This window comes from Pantherophis guttatus, chromosome 1 (assembly GCF_059756535.1).
Source record: "Pantherophis guttatus breed Tessera chromosome 1, ASM5975653v1, whole genome shotgun sequence".
Lineage (NCBI taxonomy): Eukaryota > Metazoa > Chordata > Lepidosauria > Squamata > Colubridae > Pantherophis > Pantherophis guttatus.
In genome coordinates this window covers 346,542,823-346,558,701 of record NC_142063.1, presented here as the reverse complement: position 1 = coordinate 346,558,701, position 15,879 = coordinate 346,542,823, and the positions used below count along the sequence as shown (strand labels likewise).

At 45.2% G+C, this 15,879-nt stretch overlaps 1 protein-coding gene and 1 long non-coding RNA gene across 2 annotated transcripts in view; both read left to right on the top strand.

Moving 5' to 3' along the window:
* The window catches only part of SPECC1 (sperm antigen with calponin homology and coiled-coil domains 1), a 172,511-nt gene that overhangs the window by 25,028 nt on the left and 131,604 nt on the right, over positions 1 to 15,879 (top strand). The window contains exons 3-4 of the mRNA XM_087890321.1: positions 2,171 to 2,344; positions 3,997 to 4,132. Of these exons, the coding sequence (XP_087746447.1) occupies positions 2,171 to 2,344; positions 3,997 to 4,132 (310 nt within the window). The remainder of the gene's footprint in view (positions 1 to 2,170; positions 2,345 to 3,996; positions 4,133 to 15,879) is intronic.
* On the top strand, positions 1,337 to 1,527 carry LOC148117002 (uncharacterized). The gene is made up of 2 exons (XR_015733286.1): positions 1,337 to 1,370; positions 1,419 to 1,527. It is a non-coding gene; the product is annotated as an uncharacterized LOC148117002 (long non-coding RNA).

Below are 15,879 nucleotides of genomic sequence, written 5' to 3'. Positions count from 1 at the left end.
GGAGCTGAACAGGGAACAGAATCCCTTCTGGAGAGACAGGCAGGCAAGCTTAACTCCTTCCTGACATGCAAAAAAAAATGGGGAGTGTTTTTGCACATGGGAACGCTCGGAAATGGTTGCAATTGTTTTGAGTGCGGTTTGGAGGATAGGAAGTGTGCAAGGCGTGCTTGGTGCAAGAGGGCCTCGCACTGAGCAATATTTCATAGATCTGTTTACTTTTTTTGAGGGGGGAAGGGCATACAGGGAATCCTCGACTTACGACCGTTCATTTAGGGACCGCCCAAGGTTACGACGGCACCGAAGAAAGCGGCTTAGGATGGTTTTCCACCCTTACGACCATGGCAGCATCCCCAAGATCATCTGATCGGAATTCAGACGCTTGGCAAGCGGCTGGTGTTGTAGAAATTGAGCAGAGGAAATCTATAAACCAAACGCTAGGATCCTCTTAACCGTCGCCACTTGGCCGAGATGCGATGGCTGTAGACGTTTGAGTAAAATAAAATGTAAATTTATAAAAGCCCCCACAACTTCTCCAGAAGTTCTGTGTCCTCCAACACTGGAGGTTTTTTAAGAAGAGACTGGACAGCCATTTGTCTGAAAGGGTATAAGGCTGTGATGGCGAGCCCATGGCACGCGTGCCACAAATGGCACGCAGAGCCATACTGGTGGGCACGCGAGCTCAGCTCTGGCCAGCTGATTTTCAGGCCTTCTGGGCCCACCGGAAGTCAGAAAACACGCTGTTTCCAGCCTCTGGAGGGCCTCTGGTGGGATGGGGAAGGCTGTTTTTGCCCTCCCCAGGCTCCTAGGAAGGCTCTAGAGCCTGGGGAGAGTGAAAAACGAGCCTACTGGGCCCACCGTGCCATTGCGTGCCAAAAGAAGGGGGAGCGCGGGGGGTCGTGTGCACATGCGTGGGTGGCTGGGCGCATAGAATTATGGGTGTGGGTATACGCGTGTGCAACATCCCTTCCCCCCCCCCACACACCGCTTCCGGCACGCAATGGCCAAAAGGTTAGCCGTCACTGGTATAAGGTTTCCTGTCTCTGCAGGAGGTTGGACTAGAAGACCTCCAAGGTCCCTTCCCGCTCTGTTATTCTACGATTCAGGAATGAAGGGTAGGAGGAGAGAGAAAGGAGAAGAGAAGGTTAGAGAAGGAAAAGAGAAGAGAGAGAAGAAGGAAAGGCAGAAGAAGAAGAGAAGAGGGAGGAGAAGGGAAGAAGGAGAACAGAACCAGGGAAAGGAGAAAGGAAGGAAGAAGATGAAAGAATAGGAAGAAGGAAAAGGAGAAGGAGAAGGGAAGAGGGGGAAGGAGGGAGAAGAAAAAGGAGAGGGAGAAGGTGAAGAGGAGAAGAAAAAAAGGGAAGAGGGAGAAGGTGAAGAGAGGAAGAAGAAAGGGAAGAGGGAGAAGGAAGCAGGAGAAGGAGAAGGAAAGGGGGAAGGTGAAGAGGAGAAGGAAAAAGGGAAGAGGGAGAAGGAAAAGAAGGGAAGAAGGAGAATGGAAGAGGGAGAAGGAAAAGGAGAAAAGGAGAAGGCAAGAAAGGAGAAGGAAAAGAAGGGAAGGAGAACGGAAGAAGGAAAAGAAGGAAGGAAGAAAGGGGGCGGGATGGTGGAGGAGGAAGGGAGGAAGAATAGGGGAAGGAAGGAAGGAAGGAAGAGGAGAAAGGGAAAAGAGGAGAAGGAAGGAAGGAGGAAGGAAGAATAGGGGAAGGAAGGAAGGAGGTTGGGAGGAGGAGGGAGAGGAAGAAAGAATAGGACGGAAAGAAAGGAAAGAAGGAAGGAAGGGGAGAGATGGTAGAGGAGGAAGAGAGGAAGAATAGAGAAAGGAAGGAAGAGGAGGAGGGAGGGAGGGAGGAAGAATAGGAAGGAAGGAAAGGAAAGAAGGAAGGAAGTGGGAGAGATGGTAGAGGAGGAAGGGAGGAAGAATAGGGGAAGGAAAGAAGGGGAAGAGAGTGGGAAGGGGGAGGAAGAAAGAATAGTGGGAGGAAGGAAGAAAGGAAGGAAAGGAAAGGAGGAGGAGGGGGGAGGGAATTAAAATCCACCCATTTTAAAGACTACTGACGGGAATTCTGGGAGTTGAAGTCCACCCATCTTCAAACCACCATGGTTAGACGTTTCCAGACCCATTAACGGCCCCTTCCCCCCCTCTTTCCCCCCCCATGTCTCTCTTTTGCAGGGCGAGGCTTCTTCCCGCCGCACAATGAAGGGGGCGGCCAGGCCGTGGGGCGTAGTGGCCAAACCGGGGAGCCACGTCACCGACCGAGGAGGAAAACCACCGCCTGCCCCCACGGGGGGCATGAGACCCTCCAAGTCTTCCACCTCGCTGGCGTTCGACTCGCGGCTGAGCAAGGTTCGGGCACAGAAGGGGACAGGGCGGGGGGCGAAAAATCTCAGCACGGGGCTGTCGCGTGCAAGAATTGCGCCCTCCAGATGTGTACAGGTGGTCCTCGACTTACGACCGCAACGGAGGCCGAAATTTCCGTTGCTAAGCGAGACTTGTTAAGCCAGTTTTGCCCCCTTTTACGGCCTTTTTTTGCCACGGCCGTTAAGTGAATCTGGCTTCCCTGTTGACTTCGCTTTGTCGCAAAAGGGGATCACGTGACCCAGGGACTGTGCAACCGATGTAAGTGTGAGTCAGTTGCCAAATGGTCTGAATTTTCGACCAAAAGGATGCTGCAACGGTCGTAAATGTGAAAAAAGTCATTTTTTTCAGTGCCGTTGTAAGTTCGGACGGTCACTGAAGGAACTGTTGTAAATCGAGGACTACCTCTATAAATCCAATCTCGGGAATGACGGCAATTCCAAAAAACGGCTACCTGTCAGGTTTGGCCCTGATCTACCTGTGGAAGGAGCTGCCTAATTTTTGAAACACGTGGGATGATCAGCGATAGAGACGCTTTGAACGATCGAGCAAGTTGCTAGATCTCAAAGAGGTGAAGAAGTCAGGAAATTGGTCCCTGGATCTCTTCCTTGGGGGGGCTTTCCTGAAAAATCAGCCAGGATGAGCCAATTTGCTTCCTGGGCTGGTTATTTTATTTTTTTTGTAATCTATCTCCCCCCCCCTTTTTTTTTCTTTTCTTCTTATCATCCTCTTTTCCTTTTCTTGTCTTCCTCTTTACCTCAATCTTTTCCTTCCTTCTTTTCCTTCCTTCTCCTCCTCCTCCTCTTCCTCCTCCTTTCTTCTTCTTCCTCTCCTCCTCCTTTTTTCTTGCCCATTTTTCTTCCTTTTCTTCTTCCTTCTTTCCTTCCCTCCAACCGCCTCCTTTTCTTTCTTCCTTCTCTTCCTCTATCTCAATCTTTTTCTTCCTTTCTTCCTTTCCACCTCTTCTTCTCTTCCTCCTCCCTTTTCTTTTCTTCTTATTCTTCTCCTCCTCCTCCTTTCTTCTTCTCTTCCTCCTCCTCCCTTTTCTCTTCTCCTCTTCCTCCTTTCTTCTTCTCTTCCTCCTCCCTTTTCTCTTCTTCTTCTCCTCCTTTCTTCTTCTCTTCCTCCTCCTCCCTTTTCTCTTCTTCTTCTTCTTCTTCTCCACCTCCTCCTTTCTTCATCTTCTCCCTTTTCTTTCCTTCCTTCCCTCTCTCCACCTTTCTTTTCTTTCTTCTTATCGTCCTCTTTTCCTTTTCTTGTCTTCCTCTTTACCTCAATCTTTTCCTTCCTTCTTTTCCTTCCTTCTTCTCCTCCTCCTCTTCCTTTCTTCTCTTCTTCCTTCTCTTCCTCTTCTCCTCCAACTTTTTCTTCCTTCCTTCCTTCCTTCCTTCCTTCCAGCCTTTCCTTCCTCCTTCTCTTCTCCCCCCCCCCCCACTTTTCTGAAAGCCAAGGGCAGCTGAGAGGAGGGGTTCCATCTCCTGTGGGTTGGCCAGCACCCTTGTCCCAATGGATTGTGTCTATGGGGGGGGGGATGTCTGCCATCCTTGGACTAAGCAGCAAAAGAAATGACGGCCAGCATCCCCCCCCCCCCCAGGCCACCCTCATCCTTGCAAGGGCTCTAACCTTCTCCTCTCCTGCAGCTGAAGAGAGCCAGCAGTGAAGATATGCTGGCCAAGCCAGGACTTGTCACCACCTCAGGGGGCTCCAGGCTGAAGAAGACCATCACAACGGGGGCCATTTCGGAGCTCGCCGAGAATCGCTTGAGACCCAGCCCAGGTAAGGGAACTCAAGTTAAAGGGGTCTCTGGGACCTGGGCTGGGCTTCCAAAACTCATATTTTTTTACACCGGGGTTGAATTGTGGGGGTCCTCGATGTTCTCTTGAGTTTGGTGTTTCTCTTGCAAATGTTTCACGTCCCAACTAGTTCCCCGAAAATAAGACCCTGTCTTATATTTTTTTGAACCCCAAAATAAGCGCTCGGCCTTATTTTCGGGGAGGTCTTATTATTTTGGGGCTCGTGGAGCAAGACGGGGCTCCCCCTTGCCGTCTTACCTGATTTCCAGCTCTGCGTTTAAATATTTTAAATATTTAAGAATATTTAAATATAAAATAGGGTAGCATCATTTATTTATTATTGTTTATTTATTGGTTCGATTTATATGCCGCCTTTTCTCCGGAGACTCAGGGTGGCTTACAATGCGTTAAGCAATAGCCTTCATACTTTTGTATATACCTGCTTAGTAGGGCTTTCGCCCCCCCCCCAGCAGTGTTCTTTTTTTATACAAAGTCAGCTTATTGCCCCCCACAATCCGAGTCCTCATTTTACCTACCTCGAAAGGAGGGAAGACTGAGTCAATCTCGAGCCTGGTGAGATTTGAACTCGCAGTAATTGCAGGCAGCTGGTGCTACTTAATAGTACTTTAGTCTGCTGCACCACCAAGGCTCCTAAATCATCAGTATTAGAAGGGAGTCTGTGGTTTTCTGAGAGGGGGAGAGGAAGGAGGAGGAAGAGGAGGAAGGACTGTGGGGTCCTTGGTGCTCTCTGAGCTTGGGTGTTTTCTTGCAGACGTTTCATGACCCAACTAGGGAACATCATCAGTGCTACTGTAGAAAGGAGTAGGTGGGGTTTGTGGAGTAAAGGAGGAGGAAGAGAAGAACTGTGGGGTCCTTGGTGCTCTCTGAGCTTGGGTGTTTTCTTGCAGACGTTTCATGACCCAACTAGGGAACATCATCAGTGCTAGAAGGGAGAGGGGTTTGTGGAGAAGAGGAGGAGGAGGAGGAGGAGGAGGAGGAGGAGGAGGAGGAGGAGGAGGAGGTGATGGAAGGTGCTTGAACTTAATGCTCTCTAAGCTTGATGGTTTTCTTGACTTTTAAAAGAACTGTAGCGGCTTCTTGGATAATTTTATGTTAAAACGATGCAAATTCAAGGCGCTGGGAATTAATTGTTTTGAATGTAAAAGATAGCAATTGTTTTTAATCGATTCTTTTAAAGCGGAAGGAAGAACCAGTTTCAACAGGCTAAACCCATATTTCTCGATCTCAACAAATTAAGACTTCAACTCCCAGAATTCCCCAGCCGGTCATGTTTCAAAATTCTTTTTTTTTTTTTTGAAAAAAAGTTTTTTATTATTTTTTTTAAAGCATAAACATAAAACACATCTTTTCCAAAACGAAGCATTGATCTGGTCACAGATTAATACAAATCACTTAACAAATCTTAATTTTCAATTAACACAACTTAATATTTTATTCAGTTATTTATTTATTTTTTAAAATTTGATTTATATGCCGCCCTTCTCCGGAGACTCAGGGCGGCTTACAGTGCGTTAAGCAATAGCCTTCATACTTTTGTATATTTATACAAAGTCATCTTATTGCCCCCACAAACTGGGTCCTCAATTTCCCTCAATTCTATCTATTTAACTATGCCATTATCCCAAAAACCCGTTTACTTAAATCTTAAAACCTAACCAAATATCATTCCATTTTTCTCTTTCTTTTTACTTAGATGGATGTATTTTAAAAATATAAATCATTACAGTTATTATAAGCATTCAAAAAATATTTAATTCCAACATAATCATTTCATTTTTACTATTTAACTCAACATTATCATCTTTGTTTCTGTTATTAAACCCAATTTATTCATTTCATATTAACTGTTAATCTCAATATACTCCTCCTTATTTTGGCTGTTTCAAAATTCTGATGGACAGGCGCCACCTCCTGGTCAGGTGATCAAACTAACATGGCTGCAAGGATGGCCATTCGCATCGTCCTGCGGTCACATGACCGAGTTTATGACGGTTTGTGAAAACCGGCAGGTACTTCCGGTTTTCGGCAAAACCACACCCTGAGCGAACCGTTGGCTTGCTTAACGAGCTCAGTGTTCGCTTAATGACGGCAGCGTTCTGCTTTTACGATCACCACATTCGCTTAACGGCCGCTGGAAAAGAACGGTCGTAAAACAGGGTGGGCCCGTTTTACGACCAGACCCAATGTATAACTTTTAATAGGTAGGCTTCTTTGCGGGAATAATTATCTTACTGGAATAATATCCGTTGTTCGAAATTAATCATTTTGAATTATTAATATTATTTAATTAATAAGTTAATAATTATTAATTTTCTCGGCCCCTTTAAGCAGGCAAAATGCTCTTTATTAGCCAGTGATTAAAAACCCCGGCATTCAGTGAGTCACATCTCTAATAACTCATAAAATTCCAGGAATAGTCATATCCTCAAAGTCCCGCAGCGAAGATTCAAAAATCTGGACTAGATGACCTGCAAGGTCCCTTCCAACTCTGTTAATCTGTTTTTTTAAAAAAGCTTTCAGTTCTAGTTTAATTAGCCTAAAATGAGAAGCCCCCCACCCATATTAAGCCCCCAATCAAGGCAGAAGTTTTACACTTTCCTAAAATCTGTAAAATTTGGGTGGGTGGAGGGGGGGAAGGCCCTTTCTAAATTTTCTGGCTTTCTTCCTACGGTCTCCGAGTATAAATTGGTCTCGTAGACAGTCTGGTTTTCTCCCGGGGGGGGGGGGGGAAATTAAGAAGGATGTGAAAAGGAAGTCGTGTCACGTCATCGTGTGGCCAAGGAGGGTCTGGTTTCACTTCTCAGCAAAAAGATTCAACCCTTAGATACGCTCACTTGTGCACTAAACAGGGAGATTAACTTCCGAGAAGTCGTAGAGAAGACCGGTTTTATACAGATTATACAGATGAACAGAGTGGGAAGGGACCTTTGGAGGTCATCTAGTCCAACCCCCTGCCCAAGCAGGAAACCCTACACCATTTCTGACCGATGGCAGTCCAGTCTCTTCTTAAAAGCCTCCAGGGATGAAGCTCCCACAACTTCCGAAGGCAACTTCTGTTCCATGGGTTGATTGTTTCTCACTGTCAGAAAATTCCTCTTTATTTCCAGGTTGAATCTCTCCTTGGTCAGTTTCCATCCATTCTTCCTTGTCTGGCCTTCGGGTGCTTTGGAGAATAGCCTGACCCCCTTCCTCCTCTCTGGGGCAGCCCCTCAAATACTGGAAGATGCTCTCCTGTCTCCCCTGGTCCTTCTCTTCACTAGACCAGCCATGTCTTCTGTCCATCTATGGTTCATTCAGATGTCTTTCTTTCTTTCTTTTCTTTTCTTTCTTTCCTTTGTTTCTTTCTTTCTTTCTTTCTTTTTCTTTCTTTCTTTTTCTTTCTCTCTCTCTCTCTCTTTCTTTCCCTCCCTTCCACCTTCCTTCCCTCCCTCCCTCTCTCCCTCCCTCCTTCCTTCCTTCCTTTTGCTTTGGAAAATAGCTTGACCCCCTTCCTCCTCTCTGGGGCAGCCCCTCAAATATTGGAAGATGCTCTCCTGTCTCCCCTGGTCCTTCTCTTCACTAGACTAGCCATGTCTTCTGTCCATCTATGGTTCATTCAGATGTCTTTCTTTCTTTCTTTTCTTTCTTTCTCTCCCTCTCTCTCTCTCTCTCTCTCTCTCTTTCTTTCCCTCCCTTCCACCTTCCTTCCCTCCCTCCCTCCCTCTCTCCTTCCTTCCTTCCTTCCTTCCTTTTGCTTTGGAAAATAGCTTGACCCCCTTCCTCCTCTCTGGGGCAGCCCCTCAAATATTGGAAGATGCTCTCCTGTCTCCCCTGGTCCTTTTCTTCACTAGACTAGCCATGTCTTCTGTCCATCTATGGTTCATTCAGATGTCTTTCTTTCTTTCTTTTCTTTCTTTCTTTCTTTCTTTCTTTCTTTCTTTCTTTCTTTCTTTCTCTTTCTTTCTTTCTTTCTCTCACTCTCTCTTTCTTTCCCTCCCTTCCACCTTCCTTCCCTCCCTCCCTCCCTCCCTCCTTCCTTCCTTCCTTCCTTTTGCTTTGGAAAATAGCTGGACCCCCTTCCTCCTCTCTGGGGCAGCCCCTCCCTCAAATATTGGAAGATGCTCTCCTGTCTCCCCTGGTCCTTCTCTTCCCTAGACTAGCCATGTCTTCTGTCCATCTATGGTTCATTCAGATGTCTTTCTTTCTTTCTTTCTTTCTTTCTTTCTTTCTCTCTCTCTCTCTCTCTCTCTCTCTCTCTCTTTCTTTCCCTCCCTTCCACCTTCCTTCCCTCCCTCCCTCCCTCCTTCCTTCCTTCCTTTTGCTTTGGAAAATAGCCTGACCCCCTTCCTCCTCTCTGGGGCAGCCCCTCAAATATTGGAAGATGCTCTCCTGTCTCCCCTGGTCCTTCTCTTCCCTAGATCAGCCATGTCTTCTGTCCATCTATGGTTCATTCAGATGTCTTTCTTTCTTTCTTTTCTTTCTTTCTCTCCCTCTCTCTCTCTCTCTCTCTCTCTCTTTCTTTCCCTCCCTTCCACCTTCCTTCCCTCCCTCCCTCCCTCTCTCCTTCCTTCCTTCCTTCCTTCCTTTTGCTTTGGAAAATAGCTTGACCCCCTTCCTCCTCTCTGGGGCAGCCCCTCAAATATTGGAAGATGCTCTCCTGTCTCCCCTGGTCCTTCTCTTCACTAGACTAGCCATGTCTTCTGTCCATCTATGGTTCATTCAGATGTCTTTCTTTCTTTTCTTTCTTTCTTTCTTTCTTTCTTTCTTTCTTTCTTTCTTTCTTTCTTTCTTTCTTTCTTTCTTTTCTTTTCTTTTCTTTCTTTCCTTTCTTTCTTTCTCTCTCTCTCTCTCTCTTTCCCTCCCTTCCACCTTCCTTCCCTCCCTCCCTCCCTCCCTCCCTCCTTCCTTCCTTCCTTTTGCTTTGGAAAATAGCTGGACCCCCTTCCTCCTCTCTGGGGCAGCCCCTCAAATATTGGAAGATGCTCTCCTGTCTCCCCTGGTCCTTTTCTTCACTAGACTAGCCATGTCTTCTGTCCATCTATGGTTCATTCAGATGTCTTTCTTTCTTTCTTTTCTTTCTTTCTTTCTTTCTTTCTCTCTCTCTCTCTCTCTCTCTCTTTCTTTCCCTCCCTTCCACCTTCCTTCCCTCCCTCCCTCCCTCCCTCCTTCCTTCCTTCCTTCCTTTTGCTTTGGAAAATAGCTGGACCCCCTTCCTCCTCTCTGGGGCAGCCCCTCAAATATTGGAAGATGCTCTCCTGTCTCCCCTGGTACTTCTCTTCACTAGACCAGCCATGTCTTCTGTCCACCTATGGTTCATTCAGATGTCTTTCTTTCTTTCTTTCTTTCTTTCTTTCTTTCTTTCTTTCTTTCTTTCTTTCTTTCTTTCTTTCTTTCCTTTCTTTCTTTCTTTCCTTTCTTTCTTTCTTTTTCTTTCTTTCTTCTTTCTTTTCTTTCTTTCTTTCTTTCTCTCTCTCTCTCTCTCTTTCCCTCCCTACCTCCTTCCTTCCTTCCTTTTGCTTTGGAGAATAGCTTGACCCCCTTCCTTCTCTCTGGGGCAGCCCCTCCAATACTGGAAGATGCTCTCCTGTCTCCCCTGGTCCTTCTCTTCACTAGACTAGCCATGTCTTCTGTCCATCTATGGTTCATTCAGATGTCTTTCTTTCTTTCTTTCTTTCTTTCTTTCTTTCTTTCTTTCTTTCTTTCTTTCTTTCTTTCTTTCTTTCTTTCTTTCTTTCTTTCTTTCCTTTCTTTCTTTCTTTCCTTTCTTTCTTTCTTTTTCTTTCTTTCTTCTTTCTTTTCTTTCTTTCTTTCTTTCTCTCTCTCTCTCTCTCTTTCCCTCCCTACCTCCTTCCTTCCTTCCTTTTGCTTTGGAGAATAGCTTGACCCCCTTCCTCCTCTCTGGGGCAGCCCCTCCAATACTGGAAGATGCTCTCCTGTCTCCCCTGGTCCTTCTCTTCACTAGACTAGCCATGTCTTCTGTCCATCTATGGTTCATTCAGATGTCTTTCTTTCTTTCTTTCTTTCTTTCTTTCTTTCTTTCTTTCTTTCTTTCTTTCTTTCTTTCTTTCTTTCTTTCTTTCTTTCCTTTCTTTCTTTCTTTCCTTTCTTTCTTTCTTTTTCTTTCTTTCTTCTTTCTTTTCTTTCTTTCTTTCTTTCTCTCTCTCTCTCTCTCTTTCCCTCCCTACCTCCTTCCTTCCTTCCTTTTGCTTTGGAGAATAGCTTGACCCCCTTCCTCCTCTCTGGGGCAGCCCCTCCAATACTGGAAGATGCTCTCCTGTCTCCCCTGGTCCTTCTCTTCACTAGACTAGCCATGTCTTCTGTCCATCTATGGTTCATTCAGATGTCTTTCTTTCTTTCTTTCTTTCTTTCTTTCTTTCTTTCTTTCTTTCTTTCTTTCTTTCTTTCCTTTCTTTCTTTCTTTCCTTTCTTTCTTTCTTTTTCTTTCTTTCTTCTTTCTTTTCTTTCTTTCTTTCTTTCTCTCTCTCTCTCTCTCTTTCCCTCCCTACCTCCTTCCTTCCTTCCTTTTGCTTTGGAGAATAGCTTGACCCCCTTCCTCCTCTCTGGGGCAGCCCCTCAAATACTGGAAGATGCTCTCCTGTCTCCCCTGGTCCTTCTCTTCACTAGACTAGCCATGTCTTCTGTCCATCTATGGTTCATTCAGATGTCTTTCTTTCTTTCTTTCTTTCTTTCTTTCTTTCTTTCTTTCTTTCTTTCTTTCCTTTCTTTCTTTCTTTCCTTTCTTTCTTTCTTTTTCTTTCTTTCTTCTTTCTTTTCTTTCTTTCTTTCTTTCTCTCTCTCTCTCTCTCTTTCCCTCCCTACCTCCTTCCTTCCTTCCTTTTGCTTTGGAGAATAGCTTGACCCCCTTCCTCCTCTCTGGGGCAGCCCCTCAAATACTGGAAGATGCTCTCCTGTCTCCCCTGGTCCTTCTCTTCACTAGACCAGCCATGTCTTCTGTCCATCTATGGTTCATTCAGATGTCTTTCTTTCTTTCTTTTCTTTCTTTCTTTCTTTCTCTCTCTCTCTCTCTCTCTCTCTCTCTCTCTCTTTCTTTCCCTCCCTTGCACCTTCCTTCCCTCCCTCCCTCCCTCCCTACCTCCTTCCTTCCTTCCTTTTGCTTTGGAGAATAGCTTGACCCCCTTCCTCCTCTCTGGGGCAGCCCCTCAAATATTGGAAGATGCTCTCCTGTCTCCCCTGGTCCTTCTCTTCACTAGACCAGCCATGTCTTCTGTCCATCTATGGTTCATTCAGATGTCTTTCTTTCTTTCTTTTCTTTCTTTCTTTCTTTCTCTCTCTCTCTCTCTCTCTCTCTCTCTCTCTCTCTCTCTCTTTCTTTCCCTCCCTTCCACCTTCCTTCCCTCCCTCCCTCCCTCTCTCCTTCCTTCCTTCCTTCCTTTTGCTTTGGAAAATAGCTCGGCCCCTTCCTCCTCTCTGGGGCAGCCCCTCAAATACTGGAAGATGCTCTCCTGTCTCCCCTGGTCCTTCTCTTCACTAGACTAGCCATGTCTTCTGTCCATCTATGGTTCATTCAGATGTCTTTCTTTCTTTCTTTCTTTCTTTCTTTCTTTCTTTCTTTCTTTCTTTCTTTCTTTCTTTCTTTCTTTCTTTCTTTCTTTCTCTCTCTCTCTCTCTCTCTCTCTCTCTCTCTCTTTCTTTCCCTCCCTTCCACCTTCCTTTCCTCCCTCCCTCCCTCCCTCTCTCCTTCCTTCCTTCCTTCCTTTTGCTTTGGAGAATAGCTGGATCCCCTTCCTCCTCTCTGGGGCAGCCCCTCAAATACTGGAAGATGCTCTCCTGTCTCCCCTGGTCCTTCTCTTCACTAGACTAGCCATGTCTTCTGTCCATCTATGGTTCATTCAGATGTCTTTCTTTCTTTCTTTCTTTCTTTCTTTCTTTCTTTCTTTCTTTCTTTCTTTCTTTCTTTCTTTCTTTCTCTCTCTCTCTCTCTCTCTCTCTCTCTCTCTCTTTCTTTCCCTCCCTTCCACCTTCCTTTCCTCCCTCCCTCCCTCCCTCTCTCCTTCCTTCCTTCCTTCCTTTTGCTTTGGAGAATAGCTGGATCCCCTTCCTCCTCTCTGGGGCAGCCCCTCCAATACTGGAAGATGCTCTCCTGTCTCCCCTGGTCCTTCTCTTCACTAGACTAGCCATGTCTTCTGTCCATCTATGGTTCATTCAGATGTCTTTTTTTCTTTCTTTCTTTCTTTCTTTCTTTCTTTCTTTCTTTCTTTCTTTCTTTCTTTCTTTCTTTCTTTCTTTCTTTCTCTCTCTCTCTCTCTCTCTCTCTCTCTCTTTCTTTCCCTCCCTTCCACCTTCCTTCCCTCCCTCCCTCCCTCTCTCCTTCCTTCCTTCCTTCCTTTTGCTTTGGAAAATAGCTCGGCCCCTTCCTCCTCTCTGGGGCAGCCCCTCAAATACTGGAAGATGCTCTCCTGTCTCCCCTGGTCCTTCTCTTCACTAGACTAGCCATGTCTTCTGTCCATCTATGGTTCATTCAGATGTCTTTCTTTCTTTCTTTCTTTCTTTCTTTCTTTCTTTCTTTCTTTCTTTCTTTCTTTCTCTCTCTCTCTCTCTCTCTCTCTCTCTCTCTCTCTCTCTTTCTTTCCCTCCCTTCCACCTTCCTTTCCTCCCTCCCTCCCTCCCTCTCTCCTTCCTTCCTTCCTTCCTTTTGCTTTGGAGAATAGCTGGATCCCCTTCCTCCTCTCTGGGGCAGCCCCTCCAATACTGGAAGATGCTCTCCTGTCTCCCCTGGTCCTTCTCTTCACTAGACTAGCCATGTCTTCTGTCCATCTATGGTTCATTCAGATGTCTTTTTTTCTTTCTTTCTTTCTTTCTTTCTTTCTTTCTTTCTTTCTTTCTTTCTTTCTTTCTTTCTTTCCTTTCTTTCTTTCCTTTCTTTCTTTCTTTTTCTTTCTTTCTTCTTTCTTTTCTTTCTTTCTTTCTTTCTCTCTCTCTCTCTCTCTTTCCCTCCCTACCTCCTTCCTTCCTTCCTTTTGCTTTGGAGAATAGCTTGACCCCCTTCCTTCTCTCTGGGGCAGCCCCTCCAATACTGGAAGATGCTCTCCTGTCTCCCCTGGTCCTTCTCTTCACTAGACTAGCCATGTCTTCTGTCCATCTATGGTTCATTCAGATGTCTTTCTTTCTTTCTTTCTTTCTTTCTTTCTTTCTTTCTTTCTTTCTTTCTTTCTTTCTTTCCTTTCTTTCTTTCTTTCCTTTCTTTCTTTCTTTTTCTTTCTTTCTTCTTTCTTTTCTTTCTTTCTTTCTTTCTCTCTCTCTCTCTCTCTTTCCCTCCCTACCTCCTTCCTTCCTTCCTTTTGCTTTGGAGAATAGCTTGACCCCCTTCCTCCTCTCTGGGGCAGCCCCTCCAATACTGGAAGATGCTCTCCTGTCTCCCCTGGTCCTTCTCTTCACTAGACTAGCCATGTCTTCTGTCCATCTATGGTTCATTCAGATGTCTTTCTTTCTTTCTTTCTTTCTTTCTTTCTTTCTTTCTTTCTTTCTTTCTTTCTTTCTTTCTTTCTTTCTTTCTTTCTTTCCTTTCTTTCTTTCTTTCCTTTCTTTCTTTCTTTTTCTTTCTTTCTTCTTTCTTTTCTTTCTTTCTTTCTTTCTCTCTCTCTCTCTCTCTTTCCCTCCCTACCTCCTTCCTTCCTTCCTTTTGCTTTGGAGAATAGCTTGACCCCCTTCCTCCTCTCTGGGGCAGCCCCTCCAATACTGGAAGATGCTCTCCTGTCTCCCCTGGTCCTTCTCTTCACTAGACTAGCCATGTCTTCTGTCCATCTATGGTTCATTCAGATGTCTTTCTTTCTTTCTTTCTTTCTTTCTTTCTTTCTTTCTTTCTTTCTTTCTTTCTTTCTTTCTTTCTTTCTTTCTTTCTTTCTTTCCTTTCTTTCTTTCTTTCCTTTCTTTCTTTCTTTTTCTTTCTTTCTTCTTTCTTTTCTTTCTTTCTTTCTTTCTCTCTCTCTCTCTCTCTTTCCCTCCCTACCTCCTTCCTTCCTTCCTTTTGCTTTGGAGAATAGCTTGACCCCCTTCCTCCTCTCTGGGGCAGCCCCTCCAATACTGGAAGATGCTCTCCTGTCTCCCCTGGTCCTTCTCTTCACTAGACTAGCCATGTCTTCTGTCCATCTATGGTTCATTCAGATGTCTTTCTTTCTTTCTTTCTTTCTTTCTTTCTTTCTTTCTTTCTTTCTTTCTTTCTTTCTTTCTTTCTTTCTTTCCTTTCTTTCTTTCTTTCCTTTCTTTCTTTCTTTTTCTTTCTTTCTTCTTTCTTTTCTTTCTTTCTTTCTTTCTCTCTCTCTCTCTCTCTTTCCCTCCCTACCTCCTTCCTTCCTTCCTTTTGCTTTGGAGAATAGCTTGACCCCCTTCCTCCTCTCTGGGGCAGCCCCTCAAATACTGGAAGATGCTCTCCTGTCTCCCCTGGTCCTTCTCTTCACTAGACCAGCCATGTCTTCTGTCCATCTATGGTTCATTCAGATGTCTTTCTTTCTTTCTTTTCTTTTCTTTCTTTCCTTTGTTTCTTTCTTTCTTTCTTTCTTTTTCTTTCTTTCTTTTTCTTTCTCTCTCTCTCTCTCTTTCTTTCCCTCCCTTCCACCTTCCTTCCCTCCCTCCCTCTCTCCCTCCCTCCTTCCTTCCTTCCTTTTGCTTTGGAAAATAGCTTGACCCCCTTCCTCCTCTCTGGGGCAGCCCCTCAAATATTGGAAGATGCTCTCCTGTCTCCCCTGGTCCTTCTCTTCACTAGACTAGCCATGTCTTCTGTCCATCTATGGTTCATTCAGATGTCTTTCTTTCTTTCTTTCTTTCTTTCTTTCTTTCTTTCTTTCTTTCTTTCTTTCTTTCTTTCTTTCTTTCCTTTCTTTCTTTCTTTCCTTTCTTTCTTTCTTTTTCTTTCTTTCTTCTTTCTTTTCTTTCTTTCTTTCTTTCTCTCTCTCTCTCTCTCTTTCCCTCCCTACCTCCTTCCTTCCTTCCTTTTGCTTTGGAGAATAGCTTGACCCCCTTCCTCCTCTCTGGGGCAGCCCCTCAAATATTGGAAGATGCTCTCCTGTCTCCCCTGGTCCTTCTCTTCACTAGACTAGCCATGTCTTCTGTCCATCTATGGTTCATTCAGATGTCTTTCTTTCTTTCTTTTCTTTCTTTCTCTCCCTCTCTCTCTCTCTCTCTCTCTCTCTTTCTTTCCCTCCCTTCCACCTTCCTTCCCTCCCTCCCTCCCTCTCTCCTTCCTTCCTTCCTTCCTTCCTTTTGCTTTGGAAAATAGCTTGACCCCCTTCCTCCTCTCTGGGGCAGCCCCTCAAATATTGGAAGATGCTCTCCTGTCTCCCCTGGTCCTTCTCTTCACTAGACTAGCCGTGTCTTCTGTCCATCTATGGTTCATTCAGATGTCTTTCTTTCTTCCTTCCTTCCTTTCTTCCTTCCTTCCTTCCTTCCTTTCTTTCTTTCTTTCTTTCTTTCTTTCTTTCTTTCTTTCTCTCTCTCTCTCTCTCTCTCTCTCTCTCTCTCTCTCTCTCTCTTTCTTTCCCTCCCTTCCACCTTCCTTTCCTCCCTCCCTCCCTCCCTCTCTCCTTCCTTCCTTCCTTCCTTTTGCTTTGGAGAATAGCTGGATCCCCTTCCTCCTCTCTGGGGCAGCCCCTCCAATACTGGAAGATGCTCTCCTGTCTCCCCTGGTCCTTCTCTTCACTAGACTAGCCATGTCTTCTGTCCATCTATGGTTCATTCAGATGTCTTTTTTTCTTTCTTTCTTTCTTTCTTTCTTTC